Source organism: Dreissena polymorpha, chromosome 9, assembly GCF_020536995.1.
Source record: "Dreissena polymorpha isolate Duluth1 chromosome 9, UMN_Dpol_1.0, whole genome shotgun sequence".
NCBI lineage: Eukaryota > Metazoa > Mollusca > Bivalvia > Myida > Dreissenidae > Dreissena > Dreissena polymorpha.
Window position 1 is genome coordinate 62,197,530 of NC_068363.1, and position 27,094 is coordinate 62,224,623.

General features: G+C 36.4%; 1 protein-coding gene across 3 annotated transcripts; it reads right to left on the minus strand.

Moving 5' to 3' along the window:
* Positions 1 to 25,772, minus strand: LOC127845537 (sorting nexin-16-like). 3 transcript variants are annotated; one of them, XM_052376547.1, is made up of 8 exons: positions 25,676 to 25,772; positions 24,706 to 24,779; positions 18,680 to 19,160; positions 14,609 to 14,695; positions 13,507 to 13,655; positions 7,709 to 7,778; positions 3,971 to 4,107; positions 1 to 2,649 (listed from the first exon to the last, which is right to left on the minus strand). In XM_052376547.1, the coding sequence occupies exons 2-8, from the start codon at positions 24,753 to 24,755 to the stop codon at positions 2,388 to 2,390; spliced, it is 1,236 nt and encodes a 411-aa protein (XP_052232507.1). In that variant the 5' UTR covers positions 24,756 to 24,779; positions 25,676 to 25,772; the 3' UTR covers positions 1 to 2,387. The 3 variants fall into 3 exon arrangements, with proteins under 3 accessions (XP_052232507.1, XP_052232508.1, XP_052232505.1); XM_052376548.1 differs by having other exon boundaries at positions 25,684 to 25,759; XM_052376545.1 differs by having other exon boundaries at positions 25,649 to 25,745.
* Between the last annotated feature and the right edge of the window lie 1,322 nt (positions 25,773 to 27,094).

A 27,094-nucleotide genomic window follows, 5' to 3' on the forward strand; every position in this document is an offset into this window, starting at 1 on the left:
CTGATATTATTTATTAAAAAGGGTGTCGTAAAATTTGTTTTTCCCAAATCAGTGTACTTTTCACAAACTAAAACCTCTATTCCAAAATTTGATGGCCAGGAAAAGGCCGGACTTTAAACCAATACTGCATAATTGCTGCTCATCATTTCAATTAAAATATTGTTTTCAAATCTGTAGATTTAATGTGTGGTAATTATCCATTGAAATCTTTTGCAAAATCATCTGATTCCTACATAGTTTTTTTCTACAAATGTATTTCCACACAATTAACCAACAACATTTTTTTTATTTGCAACACATTATGCTTGAAACATTTGGAAAGATAAATGCATACTATATCTTGGCAATTTCATGAATTCTTGACTTCTGTCATTGATCCTCCTTTTAGTGTAATTTAGTTCCTTTATGTGTGGCGTCATAAAATACTTGACTCTATGTCAAAACATTAGGATAATTAATGAAATCAAAAGAAGAAACACTAACCGGAATTCAGTTTAAGTTTCATTTAATTAAACAAAAGTTGGAAAGTTGCACATTGTTAATGGGAGGAGAATGCCTTTTGACAAGTTTGTGTTTATGGAGACATTCATGGTGATTCCAGTATATCCACTTTACTTTGTATACTTTGAGTGGTATAAATTAGCGTACCGTAAGTACTCTATGTTTTCGGACACTTAAAAATATTTTTTTTTTTCTGGTCCGAAAACTTAGATATGAAAAATATTCAGAAAATACAGGTGTCCGAAAACTTAGAGTCGAAAATTGAAGTGTCCAAAAATAGCGTCAATTGTATCCACAACTACCGGTAATAGCACGCGCTTGTAAAATACCATTCCGTATAGTATAAATTACAGTTATATATGTTTGCACTGCATTTTAAATAATTTTAAATGCTTAATTTATTTCACAGAAAGTTACTTCAAGGTTGTACTTTGACCAACAAGTTCAAAGATGAGCATGTGATGTACTGATACTAGCTAGTATGAACCTGTAATTAACGCAATAAAAAAAGCAAACTATGAATTCTTTGTTTGTCCATTTCCGATAGTTGTTGTCTAACACCTTCCATTGTTCATAAAACTTGCAATATCGTGCATCACACTTGTAAGCGTTTAGTATTTATCACAGTTATTTTACTGAGAAGGGGTAGTACCATTGCGGTAGATAATTGAACTGTAAATTGGCACTACCCCTGGTAATTGTCATAACGCTTATGCTATTGGGCGAAACCATTGTTTAATACCGGTTTACAAGGTTATTTACCCAATAATGCAATGCAAATGTAATGGTCCGTTGCCCTTAGGCATTCACCTGCCGTGTTTTATGATGTTAATCTGGTTGTAAAACCCCATGATCGAAGTGTCATTAGATATCGAAAACAGAACCGAAATTTGGTAAAATAGTGCTGTAAAATATACTGTCCAAAAATTTAGAGACATTAATTATGAACGAAAACTCATGTGTCCGAAAATTAAGTAACAAAAAATATTTATTTTTGCTAAAAATAGGGGTGTCCGAAAAACTTAGAATGTCCGAAAACATAGAGTAATTACGGTATATTCTAAAAGTGTGGTTCAAGCAGTAAAAGTAAAGCAAAATTAACAATAACTTAATACATGTACATGGATTTCTTTGAACACGGAATACATTAACAAATACTTGGCAGGCTGATTATGTGTTAAAGCAAAAACTAGCTCACTATATCTCATGAACAAATATTCATAAACACTGGTTAAACGAACTCAACTTCTTTTGGTAGAGGAACCTATTAAAGTGATTTTTTACTCTTATAATGTGAAACATAACTGTAACAATATAACAGGCACTTCTCTCTTGAGCTTCATTCATTGCAAATAACAAACCAAGGCCCGTATTCACCAACCGATTCTTAGACTTAAGAATAAAGAATCGACTTAGAACCAAGAAAAATGTGTTCAGTGTTTGAATATATACAGGCCTACACTAGTGATTACGTCATTAACAAAATGTTCTATATGAAGAATAATATAGATAGAGATGTTAACAGCAGAATTGACTCAAAATTAAATAAATTCTTGAATATTCTAATTTAAAGAATTTTCTTTATTCTTAGACTTAAGTCTAAGAATTGTTAGGTGAATACGGGCCCCGGTATTCCAAGTAAAACACCAACATTTTAATCACTAACAATAGTCATCATTAAATGCAATAAGTATTTGATTATTAAAAACAAAATATATAGAATCATAAATAAATTAGTAACCACATTCTCACTGAAAAAACAACAAAAATCTGCATATTTTGCTTCCAGCAAAAAAAAGTGTTATGGTTGCATACTTGGAACTTACAACCTCATTAAAATCACAAAAGGGATTGGTTTTAATTTCTGGAACAACTTCATAAATATACTAAGAAGCTGGTAAAATCTTGAAGTTTCTTTTATCTTGCAGGACTTCCATGTTACTCTGTTTGGAAGCAGCAACAAGTTCCTCCTGAATGGACATCTCAGAAGAGGTAGGTTTTAAATTAAAAGCACTCTGATTGGTTGTTCTGACTTTTTTCGCAGCTGCTGATTGGCCAGATTCTGCAGCAGTGAAATCACACTCAGCCAATGAACTTACAGGGGATGGATTCATTGGGGATGTATTGGAACCACTTGCTGTGGCATCCCTGCAAAAAAGTTGTCAAGTCCATGATGGGATGAGAAAATTATATTATTTAAATAAAATAAAATTTCAGCAAAACATATGGTGTAACATCAACCAAAATAAACTATTTATCCTGCTGAGTTCTGTGGACAGCATTTCCACCTTGTTCTAACACAAGTTTTCCAATAACCTGACAGCTTTTGTGAGCATTTCCAGCTGCTTCTAACACAAGTTCTCCACTAACCTTGTTCTTTTTAAACAAAACAATATAATATCTGTTAAGTGTTTATTTCTATTATTATGATGTAAATAATGATTAAAAAAATTAAATATAAGATTAATAATTAAATTAAAACATTTTCTATTAAAGCATAAAAAACAAAATGTGTTTGTGAAACACAATGTCCCCCTATATGACGTTTGACCTTGTAGGATGACCTTGACCTTGTGAAGGATAACCTTGACCTTGACCTTTCACCACTCAAAATGTGCAGTTCCATGAGATACACATGCATGCCAAATATCAAGTTGCTATCTTCAATATTGCAAAAGTATTCATAAAATAAGCGATTTCGGCCACATATATTTGACCTCTGACCTTGAAGGATGACCTTGACGTTTCACCACTCAAAATGTGCAGCTCCATGAGATGCATATGTATGCCAAATATCAAGTTGCTATCTTCAATATTGCAAAAGTATTTATAAAATAAGCGGTTTGGGCCACATATATTTGACCTCTGACCTTGACCTTTCACCACTCAAAATGTGCAGCTTCATGAGAAACACATGCATGCCAAATATGAAGTTGCTATCTTCAATATAGCAAAAGTTATTGCAAAATGTTAAAGTTGGCGCAAACAGACCAACAGACAGACAGGGCAAAAACAATATGTCCCCCACTACTATAGTGGGGGATATAAAAAGTCACAATTAAAAGAAAAGAAAGCTTTGTGATTTGTTTTATACATTTTTGATTTTACGATCACCACAAGGATTGAAAACTGTAAAATTATATTCAACCAATCAAACTGTTTGTGTCGCCTTTGCCACAAAACCCGTAGCAATATTCGACTGGTTATAAAAAAGCAAAAAGACAGCAAGTTTGACTGGGTGTTAAAATCTGTTTTATTTTCCATTTGAACAATCTATAAAAGAAGAATGAACCAAAACTATATTGTGTTTTTTTTTGTTGGGCACAAGAACTGACAATTCAGCAATAATAATTTAATTGGAAATGTCCGAGGTTCAACGTCTTTCGCATGGGTTGTCTTTAGAGAACATTTTTACCATGGTCAGTCTTAAGTCTTTTGAACCAAGTATTGACTAAAATGTCTCACTCACCTGAGAGCTTTAGTGAGTATTTCCACCTGGTTTTTGTAGAGCACTAGTTCCTCTTTCAGAAGCTCAATCTCAGTGTCTCGATCCCCGAGCTGCTTCCTCAGGCTGTATACGGAATCCTCGAGCTCCTCACAGTACGCCTGAGAGGTGAAGGAAATAACATGTCAGTCGCATTCTGGGAAACAGGGCTTAATTCAAGTGTGTAAAGTGTAAAACAAAAAATCCATAAATGCAAAAAGTTTTGTCCATGAATAGACTGTGAGGATTGCATATGCCTATCTGGGACAACACTAACGCACATGCATAAAAACCCGTTTTCCCAGAGCAACCCTCATAAATAATAACAAGAGTGACATGATGGCCCTGAATCGCTCACCGGACTAACCTTGCTACATCAACTTAAATTCTATCAGACCTATATACAATCCCAAGAAAGATTTCATTTATTAATACATTCTGACAAAATGTCATTAAGACGTGATGAAAACTGTGACCTCTTTCATCTACACAAGGTTTTACTAGAATTGGCCCGGTGACCTAATTTTTGACCCCAGATGACCCATATACGATCCAAAATCAAATATTATCAAGGTAAACATTCTGACCATACTTCATTAAGATCAGATGAAAACTATGACCTCTATTGTCTACTCAAGGTTTTTCTATGATTTTACCTAGTGACCTAGTTTTTGACCACAGATGACCCAAATACAATCCCAACCCAGATTTCATCAAGATTAACATTCTGGCCAAATTTAATTTAGTATGGATGAAAACTGTGACCTCTACTGTCTACAAAAGTTGTTTTTTTTAAATTGACCTAGTGACCTAGTTTTTGACCCTAGATGACCCAAATTCAATCTCAACACAGATTTTAACAAGACAAACATTCTGAAAATATCTAATTAAGATCTGATGAAAACTGTGACCTCTATTGTCTACACAAGGGTTTTCTATGATTTGACCTAGTGACCTAGTTTCTGACCCCAGATGACCCAAATACAATCCCAATCCAGATTTTATCAAGATAAACATTCTGACAAAATTTCATAAAGATTGGATAAAAAACTGTGACCTCTATTGTCTACAAAAGGTTTTTATTTATTTGACCTTATGACCTAGTTTTTAACCCCAGATGACCCAAATACAATCCCACCCCAGATTTCATCAAGATAAACATTCTGACCAAATTTCATAAAGATTGGATGAAAACTGTGACCTCTATTGTCTACACAAGTTTTTTCTAATATTAGACCTATTAACCTAGTTTTTGACCCCATGTGACCCAAATACAATCCCAACCCAGATTTCAATCAAGATAAACATTCTGATCAAATTTTATAAAGATTGGGTGAAAACTGTGACCTCTATTGTCTACACAATGTTTTTCTATTATTTGACCTAGTGACCTAGGTTTTTACCCAAGATGACCCAAATACAATCCCAACCCAGATTTCATCAAGACAAACATTCTGACCAAATTTCATAAAGATTGGATGAAAACTGTGACCTCTATTGTCTACACAAGTTTTTTCTATTATTTGACCTAGTGACCTCGTTTTTTAACCCAAGATTACCCAAATACAATTCCAACCCAGATTTCATCAAGATAAACATTCTGACCAAATTTCATAAAGATTGGATGAAAACTGCGACATCTAATGTCTACACAAGTTTTTTCTATTATTTTACCTAGTGACCTAGTTTTTGACCTAGTGACCTAGTTTTTGACCCCAGATGACCCAAATACCATCCCAACCCAGATTTCATCAATATAAACATTCTGACTAAATTTCATAAAGATTGGATGAAAACTGTGACCTCTACTGTCTACACAAACAAATTGTTGATGTTTTTTCTATTATTTGACCTAGTGACCTAATTTTTGACCCCAGATGACCCAAATACAATTCCAACTCAGATTTCTTCAAGATAAACATTCTGACCAAATTTCGTAAAGATTGGATGAAAACTGCGCCTCTATTGTCTACACAAGGTTTTTCTATTATTTGACCTAGTGACCTAGTTTTTGACCTAGTGACCTAGTTTTTGACCTAGTGACCTAGTTTTTTTTATCCCAGATGACCCAAATACAATCCCAACCCAGATTTCATCAAGATAAATATTCTGACCAAATTTCATAAAGATTGGATGAAAACTGTGACCTCTACTGTCTACACAAACAAATTGTTGACCTTTTTTCTATTATTTGACCTAGTGACCTAGTTTTTGACCCCAGATGACCCAAATACAATCCCAACCCAGATTTTATCAAGATAAACATTCTGACCAAATTTCATAAAGATTGGATGAAAACTGCGATCTCTATTGTCTACACAAGGTTTTTCTATTATTTGACCTAGTGACCTAGTTTTTGACCTAGTGAACTAGTTTTTGACCCCAGATGACCCAAATTTTTATCAAGATAAACATTCTGACCAAATTTCATAAATATTGGATGAAAACTGTAACCTCTATTGTCTACACAAACAAATTGTTGATGGACGCACGCACAACGGACACCACACGGTCACATAAGCTCACCATGTCACTTTGTGACAGGTGAGCTAAAAACACAATGGTCTTGCAACATGGAAAACAAGTATTGTTGTTGAGGCAGGAATCATAACTAATGTCTGACATCATGAAGGATTTGAGATACAATCTGTTTTAGTATGGTCTCAAAGGGAAATAATGATAACCTACCATGCTCTCTCAAAGGGAGATAAAGATTAACTACCCTGCTTTCTGAAATGGAGATAATGATTACCTATGCTGTGTCTGTATGGGCAAAAATGGAGATGATGATTACCTACATGTACCTTGTGTCAGTATGGCCTCAAAGGGAGATAATGATTTCCTACCCTGCTCTCCCAAAGGGAGATTATGATTACCTACCTTGTGTCAGTATGGTCTAAAATGGAGATAATGATTATCTACCCTACTTACCCAAAGGCAGATAATGATTTCCTACCATGCTCTCTCAAAGGGATATTCTGATTCCCAACTCTGCTCTCCCAAAGGAAGATAATGATTGCCTACCCTGTTCTCTTAAAGGGAGATTCTGATTACCTACTCTGCTCTTTCAAAGGCAGAAATAGATTACCTACCCTGTTCTCTCATGTGGAGATTCTGATTACCTATCAGAGGGATATTGATTACCTACCCTGTTCTCTCAAAGTGAGATTCTTATTGCCTACTCTGCTCTCCCAAAGGGAGATAATGATTACCTACCCTACTCTCTCAAAGGGAGATTCTGATTACCTACTCTGCTCTTTCAAAGGGAGAAGTAGATTACCTACCCTGTTCTCTCAAAGGGAGATCCTGATTACCTACTCTGCTCTCCCAAAGGGAGATCATGCTTACTTACCCTGCGCTCTTAAAGGGAGATTCTGATTACCTACTGTGCAATTTCAAGGGATATTGATTACCTACCCTGTTCTCTCAAAGCCAGATTCTGATTAGCTACTCTGCTCTCCCAAAGAAAGATAATGATAACCTACTCTGCTCTCCCAAAGGGAGATAATGATATCCTACCCTGCTCTCTCAAAAGAAGATTCTAATTACCTACTCTGCTCTTCCAAAGGGAGGTATTAATTACCTACCTTGTTCTCTCAAAGGGAGATTCTGATTACCTACTCTGCCTTCCCAAAGGGAGATAATGATTACCTACTCTGCTCTCTCAAAGGGAGATTCTGATAACCTACTCTGCCCTTCCAAAGGGAGATAATGAATGCATACCCTGCTCTCCTCCACACTGTCATGAGGCCCGGGTGGATCACAAAAACAAAAGAACTCCTGTACAGGCACGCTGGAACAAACAATGTGCTTGTCAGCTAGGTTTCATCAATGATATAAGATGTATTGCATAAATGTAATACCGGGGTATACAATAAATGCCACATTTTATAGGTCAAAATTAGGACATTCCAAACAAATTGTCGAGACATTGGACAGCAATGAAAGACTGTCATGCTCAGCCATAAAAAATGATCTTTCATTTCACCTTTTCCGTTTTCAGTAGTCAGTTAAGTACAAACGAAAACTCTAGATTGCTAGCCAATATTGATATAAGTCTAATTAACACAAATATTTTCCCAAAGTAAACACAAAAGTCCACCAAGAGCGCGACTTCAATATGAGTTATGCCTCTATTTTATATCCAATCCAGGTAGGGATATTCTCATTAATTATGTGTAAATCGTTTCATACGCTGTGCAGACATCAAGCAATGTTTTTATTTGACCACTCATCAAATAAATTTGCATTTGTGACAAATCATCAAATAGATTTAAATTTAGATTGATGCAACATGTAAAGTAAATTTTGTGAAAATCAGACAATTTTTGTGAAAATTTCATTTGTATTTGTCTGTTTTCAATTCGTTTGATATACAAAAACACTGTTTTGAATGATTATTCATGCATATTGAAATATCAAGTGGTAAAGCAAACAGTACAATAGTACCTTTGGAATTTATTGGGCTATATTATTACAAACAGAGTTGCCTATTTTATTAACATACATCTACAATGAGCAATTACAAAAACATTATTGCATGAATGCCTGATAAAATGTTTATATCGCTACAAAAGTGTAAAAAACAATACTGGTTCACACCAACACTTTTTCACTAATGTGTGGACACATCGTGTCAAATCTGGACAGCAAGACTTACAGACAAAAGCGGATTTGTCCCACCTAAATCAGGACGTATGGCATATATGGTAATAATCCATAATAACCTTGTGGAATTTAGAAAGAACAAGAGCTGTCGCCATAGGATGACTTATGCCCGCTATAAACGCTTGATATAAGTTATGAGCTTTTTTCGAAACCTAAACGCAGATTTTGAAACCTAAACGCGGACCCTAAGTTCAAGGTCAAGGTCACAGGGGTCAATTTTTGTGTGTGCGTATGGAAAGGCCTTGTCCATATACACATGCATGCCAAATATGAAATTGTTTTCTAAAGAGAAATAGAAGTTATGAGCTTTTTTCAAAACCTAAACGCAAAGTGTGACGGACACACGGACAGACAGTCCGATCACTATATGCCCTCCTTCGGGGGCATTAAAACAACTGATGACACAATATGCAATTAATGACCATGCCTACAGAAAACAAGAGCACCGCATAACGTGTGCCAACGCTCGGCTGCGGGTGCACTTTTGAATAAATGAAAGCTTGTCAGATTTTATTTTTAGAGGTCACAGTGACCTTGACCTTTGACCTAGTGACCCAAAAATGGGTGTGGCATGTAGAAGTCATCAAGGTGCATCTACACTTCAACACCGTTATTTCGAACACCGATAATCCGAAGTCACTGTTATTTCGAAGTATTTTCCGGGTCCCGATTTTGGTTCTTCTTTGTTTAATGTAAAATTTCATTGTTAATCCGAACTTCGTTAAACCGAAGAAATCGTTAATTCGAAGTGTTTCTGTCGGTCCCAACACCTCATTCGCACCTAATTATCAATCTTTAATCCGAAGTCAAAACTGCAAATCACTGAGCGTAATTTCACACCTTTGTCGTCTGCGCTTTGCACGTCCAAAACCGATAATTACACCTTTGTCTTCTGCGACTTAATCGGCCAGCGATCAGCGGACGCAGTACTTAAAAGATGAATCCAGCGACGACGACGAGGCCGACAACACAAGAATGAACATGATATCCAATCAATGTGTGATCGCATCAACGACGTAAGGCAGTTCTGCGAGCAAAACACGGGCAGAAGTGAATTGTTGAATGTCCTTGACAAATTGGAGAAATATGTAACATGCGTCCAGTTTAGTGCTGCTAACGCCGATGTTCAGAGAGACATCGCGTCTCATTAAAAAAAAGTTTATTCATTTCCAAAAATGGACATATATGTATTTACATGTATTATAATGTGTGCTGTTCATGGTATTTTATATGTTCTGTAATTAGAGAAAAATAAAAGAAGAAGAAAAGAATCGTTTTATTCCTCCGTTTGTTATAAATAGAAATCTATTGCTATCTGACTAGTTTATGTTTTTAAGTAAAACCATTATAAATATTAGCGTGTAATCGAACCATGCGAATTCCACAACGTTTTATTTGTACAGAGAAAGAAGTCTTCTGTCAAATGTTTATTTCGAATAATCGTTAATCCGAAGTTTTTTTTACGGTCCCGACGACTTCGAAATAACGGTGTTGAAGTGTACATATGAAGTTTCAAGGTTGTAGGTGGAAGCACTTTGATTTTAAAGCCAATGTTAAGGTTTTAGCACGGCGGACGGCAGACGGCAGACACGAAGCTGGCTATGATAATACCTTGGGTTTTCTCTGAAAACAGCCGAGCTAAACATTATATCAAACACCATTGAACATAAAACTAACTAACATATCTATGAAACAATTTAATCTTGCTTGCTGCCAGACATACCACCAGCCTTGTCAATAAAATCTTGTCCTTAGTTCAATAAAGACGATTTACAGAGCATTTTTTCACAAACATTTTCTGAAATACCTTTGTTGTAATAAATTATATATAAGCATATATAAACAGATGTTGCACTTTTAACTGTATGATAACTATTCATCACTGAAAAGAATAATTGTTCCCTCAACCATAGTTTATTATTTGGATTTGTTATTTATCTTTACATATAAACATAACTTAATACTTTGTCTATGATAATACATGTTACATATATATCATGTATTAAAAAATATTATGATCATTAAAGGAAATTCAGAGAGAAAAACAAGGATATCAGTAAAACTGATGGGTGCTCCCCAATGATGCTTTGTCGATATATGGTTTAATTGTGTGGAAAAAGTATGACCTTGAGAAAATCTATTATTAGCCTCAATGACCTTGACCCCAGTGACCTCAAACCTCATCAAAAGGTAAAGGTGCATGCAAGGTACCTACATGCCAAATATGAAAGCGATTGGTAACGTATTGAAGACGCTATGAGAAACGGTAGCAGAAGTGTGAAGGAAGGAAGTCTATTATTAGCCTCGGTGACCTTGACATTGACCCCAGTGACCTCAAACCTCATCAAAAGGTAGAGGTGCATGCAAGGTACCTACATGCCAAATATGAAAGCGATTGGTAAAGTATTGACGGCGCTATGAGAAACGGTAGCAAAAGTGTGACGGAAGGAAGTCTATTATTAGCCTCGGTGACCTTCAGCGATTTTCCTCCTTCTTTATAAAGTACCGGTAAATGGTACTTTCCCAATCAAGCAAAAATTCCCAAATTCCCAAATCGGCATCTGAAAAAATCCCAATCGACGTCCGAATTTTTTCTCAAAACGACCGAAATTTTCGTAACAAAACCCAACTTTCGGCGAGCGAACAAAGAAAATCGTATAGTTGTGTGTAACCACGCGCTCGATTAATTTGGGGTTTTATTATTCAGCGCGTGCAATCAATAGTGTCGTTACTGTTTCCGGTTCTTTTGTCAGGCAGCCAGCGTACTGTTTTATGTCGGTTTGTAACCTTGCCTCTGTGGAAAGGGTGTTCAGTCTAATGAACAATCTTTGCACAAACAATTGGGACCGTCTATCACACGACACATTGACAGCACTAATGATGCTGTGCAGAGAGGTATGCCAGCAACTGATAGATAATCAAACATCAAAGATTGTTGAAATTTTCAAAAAAACGAAAGACAGAGACATTGCTTAACAAGATATTAAAACAACTTGTAATTGATTTTGTGTGTTCTTTATAATATTTTGTTATTTATTTCAACTTAATTACTTAATGGTCATTAAGGCATGCCTGCAAATGATTCTTTTAATGGGTATGTTCAATTAAGTATGAACTGTATGATGTATTCAATAAGACCCAAACTTCACGACGCGATTTTCCCAATTTAAGGATTTCACGACTCGATTTTTTCCCAATTTTGAGGTTTTTTTCACGACTCAATTTTTCCCAATTGGACCGGTACGGGTTTCTTTTCCCAATTGGACAAGGAAAATCGCTGACCTTGACCCCAGTGACCTCAAACCTCATGAAAAGGTAGAGGTCCATGCAAGGTACCTACATGCCAAATATGAAAGCGATTGGTAAAGTATTGAAGGCGCTATGAGAAACGGTAGCAAAAGTGTGACGGAAGGAAGTCTATTATTAGCCTCGGTGACCTTGACCCCAGTGACCTCAAACCTAATGAAAAGGTAGAGGTCCATGCAATTAACCTACATTCCAAATATGAAAGCTATTGGTAAAGTATTGAAGGCGCTATGAGAAACGGTAGCAAAAATGTGACGGAAGGAAGTCTATTATTAGCCTCGGTGACCTTGACCCCAGTGACCTCAAACCTCATCAAAAGGTAGAGGTCCATGCAAGGTACCTACATGCCGAATATCAGGGTTTTTTATCTGATTTTGGGGAAAGGGCCTGGCCTTTTTTGAGGGGAAAAAAATCGCGCGAAACGCCAGATTTTGGGGGAAAAAATCACACGAAACGCCGGATTTTGGGGAAAATAAGGAAAGTCTTAAATAATCAATTAAGCATATTTTACTGTTTTTAAAACAAATTCAAGGAAACAGAAAATTTAATTATGCAATATTTTTCTTTTTTCTACACTGGATCAGGTAAACTTATATATTTAAAGGTAAAAAAAAAAAAAAAAAAAATTGTTTTTTTTTTTGTTTTTGGAGGGGAAAATGAAATCTAGGGGAAAATTTACCAGCTGAGGGGAACAAAAAATCGGAGGGGAAAGGGCCGATAATCGGCGGGTCACAAAGAAGGAAAAAAAACCTGCGAATATGAAAGCGATAGTTAAAGTATTGAAGGTGCTATGAGAAACGGTAGCAAAAGTGTGACGGAAGGAAGTAACCTCAAACTGGCAACTATATGCTCCCCATACATATATATATATGGGGAGCATAAAAAGTTCAAAGTCAGGGGTTTCATCAAGACCTGTGAGGCAGGTTAATCACTCTTATACTTTAAATGAAGTATTTTATACACCTGGTTTGTCCTATTATGAAAATCACCCACCTACTTAAAAACTTAATGAAACCTCTGCAAAGTAAAGTGAGCACACCCAACCTGTAACAGAGGTCTGAAACTCTTGTAAAGTAAAGTTAGTTTACCCAACTTGTTACAGAGGTTTGAAACCCCTCCAAAGTAAGGTGATTTCACCCAACCTGGTACAGAGGTCTGGAACCCCATCAAAGTAAAAAAGTTAGGCTTTTTTTTCCTATAAGAAAAAGTAAAAGTACTGTGACAATGGAGAAAAAATAGCACAAAACCTGACATTGGGTAAATTCGCATTGTGAAATCTTCAAAATGGAAAATATGGGTCTATTTTAATTGCTTGGTACTAAATTGCATAAACCCATCTTATGTTCTACTACATGCTTTTTTGCAGTTTCAGTGATCACTATTCACTAGCATATAATGTGCTTACGGAATGAAATTGATGCAAGTTGCCTCCTTTTGGAGAATTTTACTTATATCAATTGGGAATATTGGAATTGTATCATTTTTCTTGAAAGTGTCTTTACAGGTACTTTATAAGTAAAATAAAAATTGTGTTAAGCACACCCAACCTGTTACAGAGGTCAGAGTGACAGAGCACACTGTCAATGAAGGCCTGCAATCCCAGCATGCGATCCTCCAGAAAGTCCTTCTCATAGTTATCTCGGAACCATCTCTTCGGAGGCAGAGCAAGTCGAAACATGGGGAACAATCGACGCAACTGCAATCAAGACAAAAGACTAGCTTTGCCTCAGATGTTGAAAACATAAGTTTAACTAAATATCAGATTTTTATAAGATGTTAAAAAACTAAAAAAATATAGGTATGTCAAAACAAAATTATTATTTTAGCAAGAATGAGTAATTTATGTGGACACTAGAGTGGTAACAATTTCTTTCTCAAATTTGACCTTCTGATCTAGTTTTTGAAAGCATATGACCCAGATTCACTAGTTCTAGATGTTGTCAAGATAAACATTGTCACCAAGTTTCATCAAGATTGAGTAAAAATGTGGCCTCTAGTGATGTAACAAGAATTTTCTTAGATTAAATTTAAACCTTTTTATTTTAGCTTGATTGCATCGAAAGCCTCAGGCTTATTTGAAACTCTCTGGAGTCCGTTTCCTGAACCAAGAACCAGCACTTGGTGTCTTTGGTGGAGTTCTTAAGGATGCTCCCGCAGTGGGTATAGACCGGTGACCTCATGGTCGCTAGGCAGACACCATATTCATTATGCCACAGCGACCTAAATTTCCAAAATTTAACCTACTGACTTTATTTTGGGATGTATCTGACCCAGATTTAAACTCGACCTACAAATTGGTCAAACTCCTTGATTTTTCCCTAAAATTTAGACAAATGTTCAAATTCCCTAATTTCAGCATGATACTGTTCATTTATTTGTCTTTATTGTTTCTTTTTCCTGTTTCCCAGTCATTAGTCAACCTGCTTTACAAATGAACAGAATGCACAAGAAATCTATTCATTGGGTAACAAGTTTTTAAAATAACAAAATATTTACTAAATGTTTTGCTGTTAGTGCTAAACTTATACCTTATAAATAAATGAAACATAGATTTCACTGTTTAAATTTTAATATAGATATTTTAGTATATGCAACTTGCAAGTTCATACTGGTTGTATAGTTCTTATACATTAATGTATTTGTATTTACCTTTCTCTGCAGTTGTTCAAAATCTGTGTATCGTCTAAACACAAACCAGTTGTCGGTCTCTGTTTTGTGCACATGAAGTTTGAAAACCTGAAAATAATTATTCAAAATGTGATTTTCAAATGTCAGTGTCAATTGGATAACTGTAACATTTCAAGCCTAGGCTACCTTAAATACATAACAGTAAGAGATTCTCTGATTCTTATCTGTTTGCATTATTTGCATCATTATAATTAACCCTTTGCATGCTGGGAAATTTGTCGTCTGCTAAAATGTCATCTGCTGAATTTCTAAAATTAGCATTTTCTTGTTTTTTTTTCCAAAGAATTCTATAGGAATAGCAAACAGTTTGGATCCTGATGAGACGCCATGTTCTGTGGCATCTCATCTGGATCCAAACTGTTTGCAAAGGCCTTCAAAATTCGATTCCAGCACTGAAAGAATTAAGATTCTGTTACAAAAGGAGAATCATGTGCTTTAATAAATGGTGGACATTAGCAAAAGTGTTTTATCTACTGAAGAAACTTAATGTCCAGAAAATATTTGTTTCACAGGATAAATAATGACCTTGAAAACCCATACATAATTTGTTAAGAAATAAAGAATCACAAACACCTGTCAACTCTTTATTTATTATTTCAAAAATTATTTCTATATTGTAACATCTTAGTAAGCAAACAGTTGACTGCTATGAACAATGAAACCTTCAAAGATTGAATAACACAGATGACCAAGCACCATGACCACTACTGTCCTGTTACCAAACATGATTAACAAGAAACCGTCGGAGACGGGTGATGCTCCCCAAAGGTTTTTTTGTCACAATATTGCACTATATATTCCGATAAAAGGAAACGTCTTGAGGGGCATAACTTTGGACAAAATAATACAATGGATGGTTTAGCAACTTAAACATTTCAAAGGGCCATAACTCTCTAAACAAGAAACCGTCGGAGACGGGTGATGCTCCCCAAAGGTATTTTTGTCACAATATTGCACTATACATTCAAATAAAAGGAAACGTCTAGTAGTTGGGGGGACAAGAATTGCACTATATGTACAGTTTATAGAAAATTTCAAAGGGCCATAACTCTGTGAAAATCATCCGACCATAACCGGCTGATGATATGCACATCTCCTCTTGGAAGTGAAGCTTCCCATAAAGTTCCATTGAATTCCGGTCATTAATTGCTGAGAAATAGCCCGGACAAAAATTGTGCATGGACGGACGGACACACGGACAGACGAAGCGGCGACTATATGCTGCCCCCCCAAAATTTTGGGGGAGCATACAAATCTAAATGAGCCTCATTCTGAGTGTTGTCCAAGATTAGCCTGTGCAGTCCAGAGGCGTATCCAGAAAATGTTCAGAGGGGGGGGGGGCTGAACTAGGGAGGGTGGGGGAGTGGTGTCCCATCCTGTCGTCAATTTTTTTTTGAAATAGCACCTTGAAATGACGGAATTTCATGCTATCCAATCAGCATTTTGCATGATAAAAGTGCATGTCAAACAAACAAGAACTTTAGTTCAGACATCAAGTGTGACAGACAAACAGACACACAGGGGTAAAGCAAATGTCTCTCACACCACTAAAGTGGTTTGAGTCACAATCTCTAGCCAGAAATGTTGACAGTGTAAGATGGGTGGACCTTTTAATTAACCATGTTGTCGAATGGGGGAGGGGTGTCCCCTCCTGTCGTCAATTTTTTTTTAAATGGCACCTTGAAATGACGCTATTTCATGCTATCTAATCAGCATTTTGCATGATAAAAGTGCATGTAAAACAAACATGAACTTTAGTTCAAACATCAAGTGTGACAGACAAACAGACACACAGGGGTAAATCAAATGTCTCTCACACCACTTAAGTGGTGGGAGACATATTCTTTATCCAGAAACTTTTAACAGTGTTAGATGGGTGGACCTCCTAATTAACCATGTTGGATATCCTACTAAGTCACCCTCTTGTATGGGTAGATATTTATCAAACTTGGTTGTAATCATATTATGTATTATCTTGTTGAGTCTTGTAGTTATAAAACTGTCAAATAAGGCAGTCATTGATAAACCATTTTTACAAATTATAAAAATAACATTTTAACAACAGTCTTTATTTCAAGTTCTATCTATGCGGATGGTCGAATGATGATAGAGCGGTAGACTTTTGCTCCATGACTCCAGGGGTCAGTGGTTCCAGTCCCATTGAGGTTTATTTTTTTTTTAAAGTCTTTAATTGTATTCTTTTTTTTTATTGGAGATTTTTAGAAACCAATGTTAACATTTATCAATATTACGCATTTTATGACAAACTTCAATACATGCCAAAATCTGTGAAAAGGCCCCTTTAAATTCATCAAAGAAACTTACCAAAAAATTAATGAGCCATTTGTAAACATTTACCTATAGCTAATCAAATAGCGTAGCTTATCACTTACAGTCAGTGAAGCGTGCAGTTTAGCTGGCAAAGGTTAGATCGTCTGTACACATGCCTGGGGGCTGATCACACAAATTGACAGCTGCTTATGGCTTAATTAGGGGCATATGACAGATAATACACAAGTGGATTGAAACTATAAGGGGCTCATTTAAAAAACAAAAATCGTATCTTCCCAGCCAGCTGGAGGGGCTTTAGACCCCTACCCCCCACCTAAATACGCCTCTGCGACTGTTTCATTTAAAAGAAATCCCTTCAAACGGAAAAACCAGTCTAGCCCAAAAGAGCTGTCCCTGATTAGCCGTTGCCTACTTCACAAGCTAATCTGGGATGACACATGCATTTAGTCCCATTTTATCAGAGCGCAGCTCAAATGTCTATAATTTTTATTAGTAAAAAAGCTTACCAAAAATCCATCCACATGTTTGGAAACCACTGAGTACCAACAAAAATACTCTTTTATTTTGACAATACATATTTCAAACATTTGTGTTGAAAAATACAATAAACAATTAATTAAATGCTATAACTTATTCCATCAAAAGGCTTCAAATTAAATGCAATATAAATTGTATTATAACTAGAAATGGCGCGGCAGAGGCCGACGCGTATCCCCACGCCGAATGTTTGACCTAGGTGTGCCCCAGGGTTGGTAATGGGGCCATGCATAGCTGAGATTGACCGTATTGTCATAAGAGAGGTTCAGTATCAATTTGAAGTGAATCGGTGTAGAAATGAAGAAATTATAGTAAAAGGCAATTTTGGGTGGGTGTGGTCTATGTGGGCGGGGCGCCCCAGGGTTGGTAATGGGGCCATGCATAGTTGAGATTGACTGTATTGTCATAAGAGAAGTTTAATATCAATTTGAAGTGAATCGGTGTAGAAATAAAGAAATTATAGTAAAGGCAATTTTGGGTGGGTGTGGTCTATGTGGGCGGGGCCCCAGGGTTGGTTATGGGGCCATGCATAGTTGAGATTGACCCTAATGTCATAAGAGAAGTTCAGTATCAATTTGAAGTGAATCCGTGTAGAAATGAAAAAATTATAGTAAATGGAATTTTTTGGTGGGTGTGGCCTATGTGGGCGGGCGCCCCAGGGTTGGGATTGGGGCCATGCATAGTTGAGATTGACCCTAATGTCATAACAAAAGTTCAGTATCAATTTGAAGTGAATCCGTGTAGAAATGAAAAAATTATAGTAAATGGAAATTTTTGGTGGGTGTGGCCTATGTGGGCGGGGCGCCCCAGGGTTGGGAATGGGGCCATGCATGGTTGAGATTGACCGTATTGTCATAAGAGAGGTCCAGTATCAATTTGAAGTGAATCGGTGTAGAAATAAAGAAGTAAATGTAAAATAACCTAAAAAAATGAGTGATAATTTCTGACGCGGCCCCACCCCAACCGCTATAACTTTTGACCCAGGGGTCAGATCAAAATTCCAAATAGTGCAGGGTCGCACATATGCTCATAGCTACCATGTGTGTAAGTTTCAAGGTTCTAGTGCTTTTAGTGTAGGAGGAGATAGTGGCCAGGACGGACGGACAGACGGACGGACGGACGGCGGAGATAACCACAATATCCCCACCTTTTTTTCAAAAAGCGTGGGGATAACAATAAGCAGGTTCGTGCAAGTAAACTTACTGTAAACTTTGACCTCTGATCCATGACTTCAAACCCAACCACAGGTACTCTGAGGTTGAGAGGATCCACAAAACTGACTGTTTTCTTACTCCTACTTGGCCTATCAGTTGTTGAGTATGTGCTGGTAAATGAACCACCAACACTTTCTGTCCCTCTTCTTCGCACTGGGGAAAACCCCACAGCACCAGTGTAACTTTCAATGTCAACATTTCCAATATGGCTAGAGGATCGAGTACTTGCGGTAGGTTTTGGTGTACTAGTTTTAGGCCCCCCTTGAGATGGGCTGTTGTTATTGGATACATTGTGTACAACAATATCAGCAGTGATTTCTCTGGTGGTGGGAAGAGGGCAAGTTGTCTGTTCATGACTAGGTGAAGGAATTACTTCCCCTGATGTGCTTAATGATCTTGTAGTTTGATACTGTGACAAGGATAGCTTGGTCTCACGGGGAATGGATACAGGAACTTGGCATTCTTCATCACTACAATCAAAACACAAACATTTAAGTAGGTTAACACAAGGTTTATTAATACATTTTGCATGCAGCACCAGGGCTTTTTTTTAGAAAGGGCATTATTTACAATGTAGGCCCCTTCCATCAAGAGAAAGGCCCATTTCCCTAAAATAATTTCTTTAAAATGATTCAATTTTCCCCAAATTTCAAGCTTACATGTACTTTTGAAATTTTCTTTTTTCACCATTTAAAGTTTTGTCATGATTTTTTTCCCTAAAATGGAAGGCCAGACCCTTTCCCCAAATGAACACAAAAAATATCTGCATACCGGTACTACCATTAGGTCCAAGAAACCAAAATAGCTATTTGTGACTCATACTCCTTACTGTCTAAAAGAATCTCTAAAATGAGTGAATACAAGCTGATTTTAATAAATTTACTTTTGTTTTCAGTTTTTTAGAAAATAGTTTGTACATATTACATCGATCTAACTTAAGAGTTCATTGATGATTGGTTGACTTAAAACAGTGCTCGATGCACCCACATCGCTTACCAATTTACACATGTTCAATTGGGGCATCTGCATAGTGAACATGTGTGTTTACTTTTGGAAAATGTAGAACGTCTGTGGTCTTGAAACACACGTATCTTCAATATTGGCCAGAAATTGTGAGGTTTTGTTATCCCCACGCTTTTTGAAAAAAAGGTGGGGATATTGTGGTTATCTCCGCCGTCCGTCCGTCTGTCTGTCCGTCCGTCCTAGCCACTATCTCCTCCTACACTAAAAGCACTAGAACCTTGAAACTTACACACATGGTAGCTATGAGCATATGTGCGACCCTGCACTATTTGGAATTTTGATCTGACCCCTGGGTCAAAAGTTATAGCGGTTGGGGTGGGGCCGCGTCAGAAATTATCACTCATTTTTTTAGGTTATTTTACATTTACTTCTTTATTTCTACACTGATTCACTTCAAATTGATACTGGACCTCTCTTATGACAATACGGTCAATCTCAACCATGCATGGCCCCATTCCCAACCCTGGGGCGCCCCGCCCACATAGGCCACACCCACCAAAAATTTCCATTTACTATAATTTTTTCATTTCTACACGGATTCACTTCAAATTGATACTGAACTTTTGTTATGACATTAGGGTCAATCTCAACTATGCATGGCCCCAATCCCAACCCTGGGGCGCCCGCCCACATAGGCCACACCCACCAAAAAATTCCATTTACTATAATTTTTTCATTTCTACACGGATTCACTTCAAATTGATACTGAACTTCTCTTATGACATTAGGGTCAATCTCAACTATGCATGGCCCCATAACCAACCCTGGGGCCCCGCCCACATAGACCACACCCACCCAAAATTGCCTTTACTATAATTTCTTCATTTCTACACCGATTCACTTCAAATTGATATTGAACTTCTCTTATGACAATACAGTCAATCTCAACTATGCATGGCCCCATTACCAACCCTGGGGCGCCCCTGCCACATAGACCACACCCACCCAAAATTGCCTTTTACTATAATTTCTTTATTTCTACACCGATTCACTTCAAATTGATACTGAACCTCTCTTATGACAATACGGTCAATCTCAACTATGCATGGCCCCATTACCAACCCTGGGGCCCCGCCCACATAGACCACACCCGCCCAAAATTGCCTTTTACTATAATTTCTTCATTTCTACACCGATTCACTTCAAATTGATACTGAACTTCTCTTATGACAATACGGTCAATCTCAACTATGCATGGCACAATTACCAACCCTGGGGCGCCCTGCCCACATATGTCACACCCACCCAAAATTGCCTTTTACTATAACTTCTTCATTTCTACACCAATTCACTTCTAATTGATGATGAACTTCTCTTATGACAATACGGTCAATCTCAGCTATGCATGGCCCCATTACCAACCCTGGGGCACACCTAGGTCAAACATTCGGCATTGGGAATACGCGTCGGCCTCTGCCGCGCCATTTCTAGTTAGTTATATACTGATTACTGACTGCAGTAAAGATGGCATAATTGATCGATTAAGGTGTCCCGCTTTTTGTCAAATGCCTTGACACTTTAATGGAATGTCTTGATTTGGGCCTGAACAATTCTGGCATGTATGCAACATATTCTGATGAAATTCATTAAAAAAAATCAGCTGCTCATGTGTATTACTAAGCCAATCTGGGCATTTTATTAACAGCTGTCTGGTTGGTTGATGGAGTTATAAATCAACTATTTTATTGTAAGTTTCTTAATGATCACAGGGCTTTTTTGGCACGATTTCATACATTTATTATATATTGCATGAAATAAACAATACAGGCAGCTTTAAATGTATGTAACCTATCTATTTCACTAGACAACAGGCACCATCTAAAGATGGTATCCTAACCTTTGTCATAATATTTCCTGTATTCAGGAGATTTGTGTCCTAAAATGCACCAAATTTGTCCCAACAGTCACGGTTTGACGGTGTGTCTTTCTAATGCTCACTGTTTGACAACGATAGCAGATTTCTATGAAAAAGTTATCTTAACTTATTCTTAATACCCTAACAGAGGTATACATATTTCAGTCAAACTTATATGCTGACAAGTATCAACTGTACATTGCCTGGAATATGTGTCCTAACAGTCACGGTTTTTGTCCCAACAGTCACGGCTGTTTAAAGTGCCTCTATTTCTGCTTTAACATCACCCTAAATATAAGCATGCATGTCATTGTCTTCATTGAACAGCCACTGAGAGAATAAGACTGGTCTTTGACCTTTCAGGTTTATCAAGTCATCATACTGACTATAGAAACTTTTTGTCCCAACAGTCACGGCGGATTTACTATACACAGATCACAAAATTTTAATGGACCCCAAATGTAAAACTCTATGGTCCACATGATTCCCAAACCTCTGTTATTATAAGTTTGTTCCATTGCAGTGTAAAATGTGCATAAATGCACACAAAATAATGGTCTTAATGCAATGGAACAAGTCCCAACAGTCACATTTATATATTTAATTAATTCTTTAAAATATTTACACTAAACCATTAAATATTTCAACAGAAATTATTTTTCTTACTGCTTTGGTTTTCATCTTGCATTAAATAATTAAAAATATAGATCTACTAGGTACATTTGATTAAATAATGAATTATAAAATGGCAATAAATTAAGTAGGAAGTGCAACATAATATTGCGTTTTTATACTTATTTTTCAAAAACTAAAATACAAGATTACTGTCCTTTCCTGTCAAATAGAACAGTATATTGTGTTAATGTATAAAAGAGCAAGAATTCTCCTCCATTACACTAATAACTGATACTTCATATATAACATCTCATTTTTGTCCCAACAGTCACGGTTCTAGTGATTTAATTTGTGACATCATATCTCAAAAACTACGCAAGATAAGTTGGTCAAATTTTGAACATTGATTTAAATGCCATGGTATTAAATGACAAACATGCTTGTGTACAGAATAGTCCTTGATTCTTCTTAAAATAAAACTGACCATGTTCAAGACTCTTTTTACACTACCTTTTGACTCTTATTTTATCAATATTTTCATATAAAGATGTTTATCATGTACAAAGTAGTTATATAAAAGCATTCTCTATATCCCAACTAACTCATAAAATGGATAGATAATAATATACATGTCTCTGTTATTCCTATATTTTGTTATAATTTTTTTTACATCTTTTTACATTTTGAACAAATTTTCTGTCAGTCATAGTTATTTTTTTATACTGAATGAACATATTTCTTTGAAACATTAACTATTTCATAAAATTTGAAGTTTCAGCAAATAGAAACATCTATATTATTTCCACTTGTGAGAACTTTTTTTTACAAAATGTCACACTTATTTTGCTTTAGGCATACATGCCATAATTTTTCAGACCAATACCGGGACATTGAGTTAAATTGTCCGGGACTTTTGCCGATTTTCCGGGACATGTATAAAATGTAGCGATATTTATAGACATATGCATTTTTGGTACGTCTTTTTTTGTTTCGCATCGTTTATTGCAAACGTTCGAAAGCCTATCCGAAATACACTTGATCTATTAACGTCAAATTAAACATTACTACTTCCGTTACTAGATACAAGCCACGTGTTTTCAGTGTAAGCGTTATAAACATAGATGGTGACGTCACTGCGTTATTGTTATTAAGACCAGTGTGTAACGCGTAGTTGTTGAAACGCCTTTATTCATTCATTCACTGGGGGTTTAGAACAAGACAATAATAAACCTAGTGAGGATGACGTTTTTATTTGCTTACTTTTTTACTCAACTTCTTTGTCGGTTAAACGTGCGAACATAAACTGCTTTTAATTTTTTACTCAGCGATGTTGGACATCAGATGTGTGAACAACTTTCCTTTGCCCTTATGCAGCGGGAAATAATGACATAGTAGATTAAAGTCAATTAACAACCACATTAAACAATGCGCCTTTTCGGTTTGACCGCGAACGTGAGACAATCGATATGATAACAGGACCCCTGTTAATTGATCGATTTTGACACGTAGCGTAGTCTGCCTATTCGGGTAGGCATTGTCATGGAGACGCTGCAGATATACACAGATTCAGGTGCAGTTAAGCCTAAGATAAGGTACATGTATATATGGATTTTGTAAATTCCGGGACATTTGACAGATTTCCGGGACAGCGGGACAAGGTCTTTATTTCCGGGACTGTCCCGGACAATCCGGGACGTATGGCATGTATGCTTTAGGCCATAAATGACATTGACTGTTTCGTTTTTTTAACAAAGCTTGGTCCAATCCAGTCTTGTACGGGTTTTAGACTATACCTCGATTTGGAGAACGTCGGCATTATTTGTGTGCACGATATTATCAGTGCTGTTCAAGCGCTTATTATATTTGCGATATATTTCAAGCGGTTTGTGATTCGGCTTCATGGAAAACAAATATGTTGCGCAATTCGAAATATTCCTAAGCAAAACCCTGCCAGCAAAACGAAAACTGTTGATTTTGTTAAGCAAGCGTCATTAAATAAACAAACATCGTCAAAAAGTATTGTCTTTCCATTGAAACTCCTTCCATTGTTAATGATAGTGATTTAATAACAAGGGATTCTTTTGCATCATCATCGTTGATTTCCGAAAGCAAAGTGCTAACTAATATTCAACATATTGAGAGCAGTCGTTCTTCAGAAGAAGATGAAGCGCGTCCTTATAAAATGGCGCGTGCCTGATGTGACTGAAGACTTTGTGTGAGCTAATTATGTGGAAAACTGTTCATCATGGAGGCGTTTGTGATTAAAGATGCTGAACTCATTCATGTTGATTTAAATCCCAATTTATTTTCCCAACGTCTTGAAAATGCCGATAAAATTACCAATTTCAAAGCCATGGGCTATCTCCCCAAAAAGCTAAAAAAAAGCCCTGGATCATTTAAATGTTACTGTAACAATCTAAATCACTATGATCTACTGCATTCTTTCTTTTTAAATGCATAAGTTTATATGTATAATTCTTCAGAAAATGGGCATCTTTAGTATTGAACTGTTGCAATCATACCTTTCAGGTCTGCTAAGGAGAGTGTCTGATTCAGTTGGGACATCCGTCATTGTTCTTGATTGATGATTTATAGTCTGAAATTGTATGGTAAAAAATTAATAGATCTTTTATAACATTAAATACATAATTTGATCAACTTATGGAAAGATTTTTTATAAATTGAACTAGAGATACTTTCTATTACAGTATATATTTGGCTTAACAAATTTCTATAACCATGTATGCAACAATTTTTTCTACACCACACAAACCCTACGACATATCATCTACGAACATGTCCAATATTTCAGGCTAACGGTAGCACTTTAACTAAACAATTCTTATCTTTATTTCACTTACGATCAATATTAAACTACTGAAATGCACATTCGGTCATAACTAGTAACAAGAGGGCCAAGATGTAAAGTTGCGCCGGTCAAAATTCCTAAAAAGCGACATTTAAAGTTATGGTAGCCAGAACTAGGCACAACCCAGTTTCGAACTCAGCCGAGATTTCATTGGGACAAAGCTTCTGACCAAGTTGAAGATGGGACAAGAAATGTGGCCTCTAGAGTGTTTACGAGGAAATGTTAAAGGACGTACGGAGGAACATACGACGGACAAAGACCGGTCACAAACGCTCACCTGAGCAATCAGATGAGCTAAAAAGAACGTGACATTTTATTCTTATATATTGTAGTGAAATAAGGTCACTTCCAACAGCCTTGCTGTTGGGCTAGCTCTTTAGCGACGTGGTTAAAGTGTTTGAATACCACTCTAGAGGTCGTGGGTTCAATCCCCGGCCTGAGCTCAGTATTTTCACATTAAAATCAATATCATCGATAGTCTGTCCGAAAATATTTATCCGGATATCAGATAATTGTCTACAGGACGCCATTTACAACTGCTGCTCATCAACGTATATTTTAAACCAATAATTTTTTTAAATTTCATTAAACATTACCATATATACGTTATTATTGACAATTACCGACTGACGTTATTTGAGATTTCGGTAAATAATCCTTGATCACGGGATGTTTACATTTCACAATGGTACCCAGTTTTACTTAAGGGATCCAGAAAACTGGTTTTAGCGGGAAAAATTAATATCAATAAAGAACAACCTGTTATATAGAGTAGAATGCAAAACAAATATTTTATAAATTGTTTCGCTTGACTACTTGTACTGCGTTGATAAATAAATATTGTAAATTAACTACATAGAATCTATCTACATGAACAGGACTTGAAGTTCAGTACATACTGTATGTGTATGTCTGTTTCTTTTTTGACATATTACGGTCACTTAATAGTGCTCGATTGGTCATTGTCGGCACGGGTACTACTTACATGTACCCCGGGTACATGTAAGTATACTTACGTGTACCCTGGGTACGGTAAATATACTAAAACGTACCCGGTCGATATTAGACTGTACCCAAGTTTTATTCCCGCCTAAAATCCGTTGTGGTAAAACGCGTTATCGATTACCGTAATAGTTCTGGCTTCCATAACTTTAAATGTCGCTTTTTATGATTTTTGACTGGCGCGACTTTATAGGTATGTCAATACTATATAAACTGTACGCTGAAGTTTCTTTAGCTACGTAGGTTCTAATTACGAATCAAAATTCAATTAAAAAATATCTGCATAAACATATTTTTTGAGTAGGAGTCTCGATAATAAAGAGGCAATTTAACAGAAAATTGACATACATATGAACATAATTAATTTAAAAAATATAGTCGACAACGACCGATTCAGCGTTAAAATTCCCGTTTACGTCTTAGTATATTTACCGTACCCGGGGTACATGTAAGTATACTTAAGTGTTCCCGCGGCCGGTACATGTAAGTATTACCCGAACCGACAATGACCAATCGAGTCTTAATAGCTCTAGTAGAAATGTGCGACCCGTGTACGATTCCCAAAACATATTGGCAACATGACACAACTTCAGCATATAAATGCATATGATAATATTTTCTGATAATTTTCAGTATATAGATATTTTGAACAAATGTTATTTTGTAGAATATATCTGGATCCGCGCGAAATTCAAGGGTCAGGCAGTTTACTGATAGACAACATTTATCGAAGTCCGCAATCATCCAAAGAGAACAACTTTAACTTGAACTTACTTCTAAGAAAGGCTGTTGAACTGAAAGATACAGATATCCTTATTGCAGGCGATTTCAATTATGGGAGTTTGAACTGGGAATTATATCAATCACATGACAGTATAGAACATTGCTCTTCAATGTTTATGGAAACCATTAAAGATTTAATTCTGTTTCAACATGTGGGTGGAGAGACAAGACATCGTATTGGACAATCACCTTCGCGGTTAGGTTTGCTGTTTACTAACGAGGATGGTATGTTGAACGATCTAGATATACTACCGCCT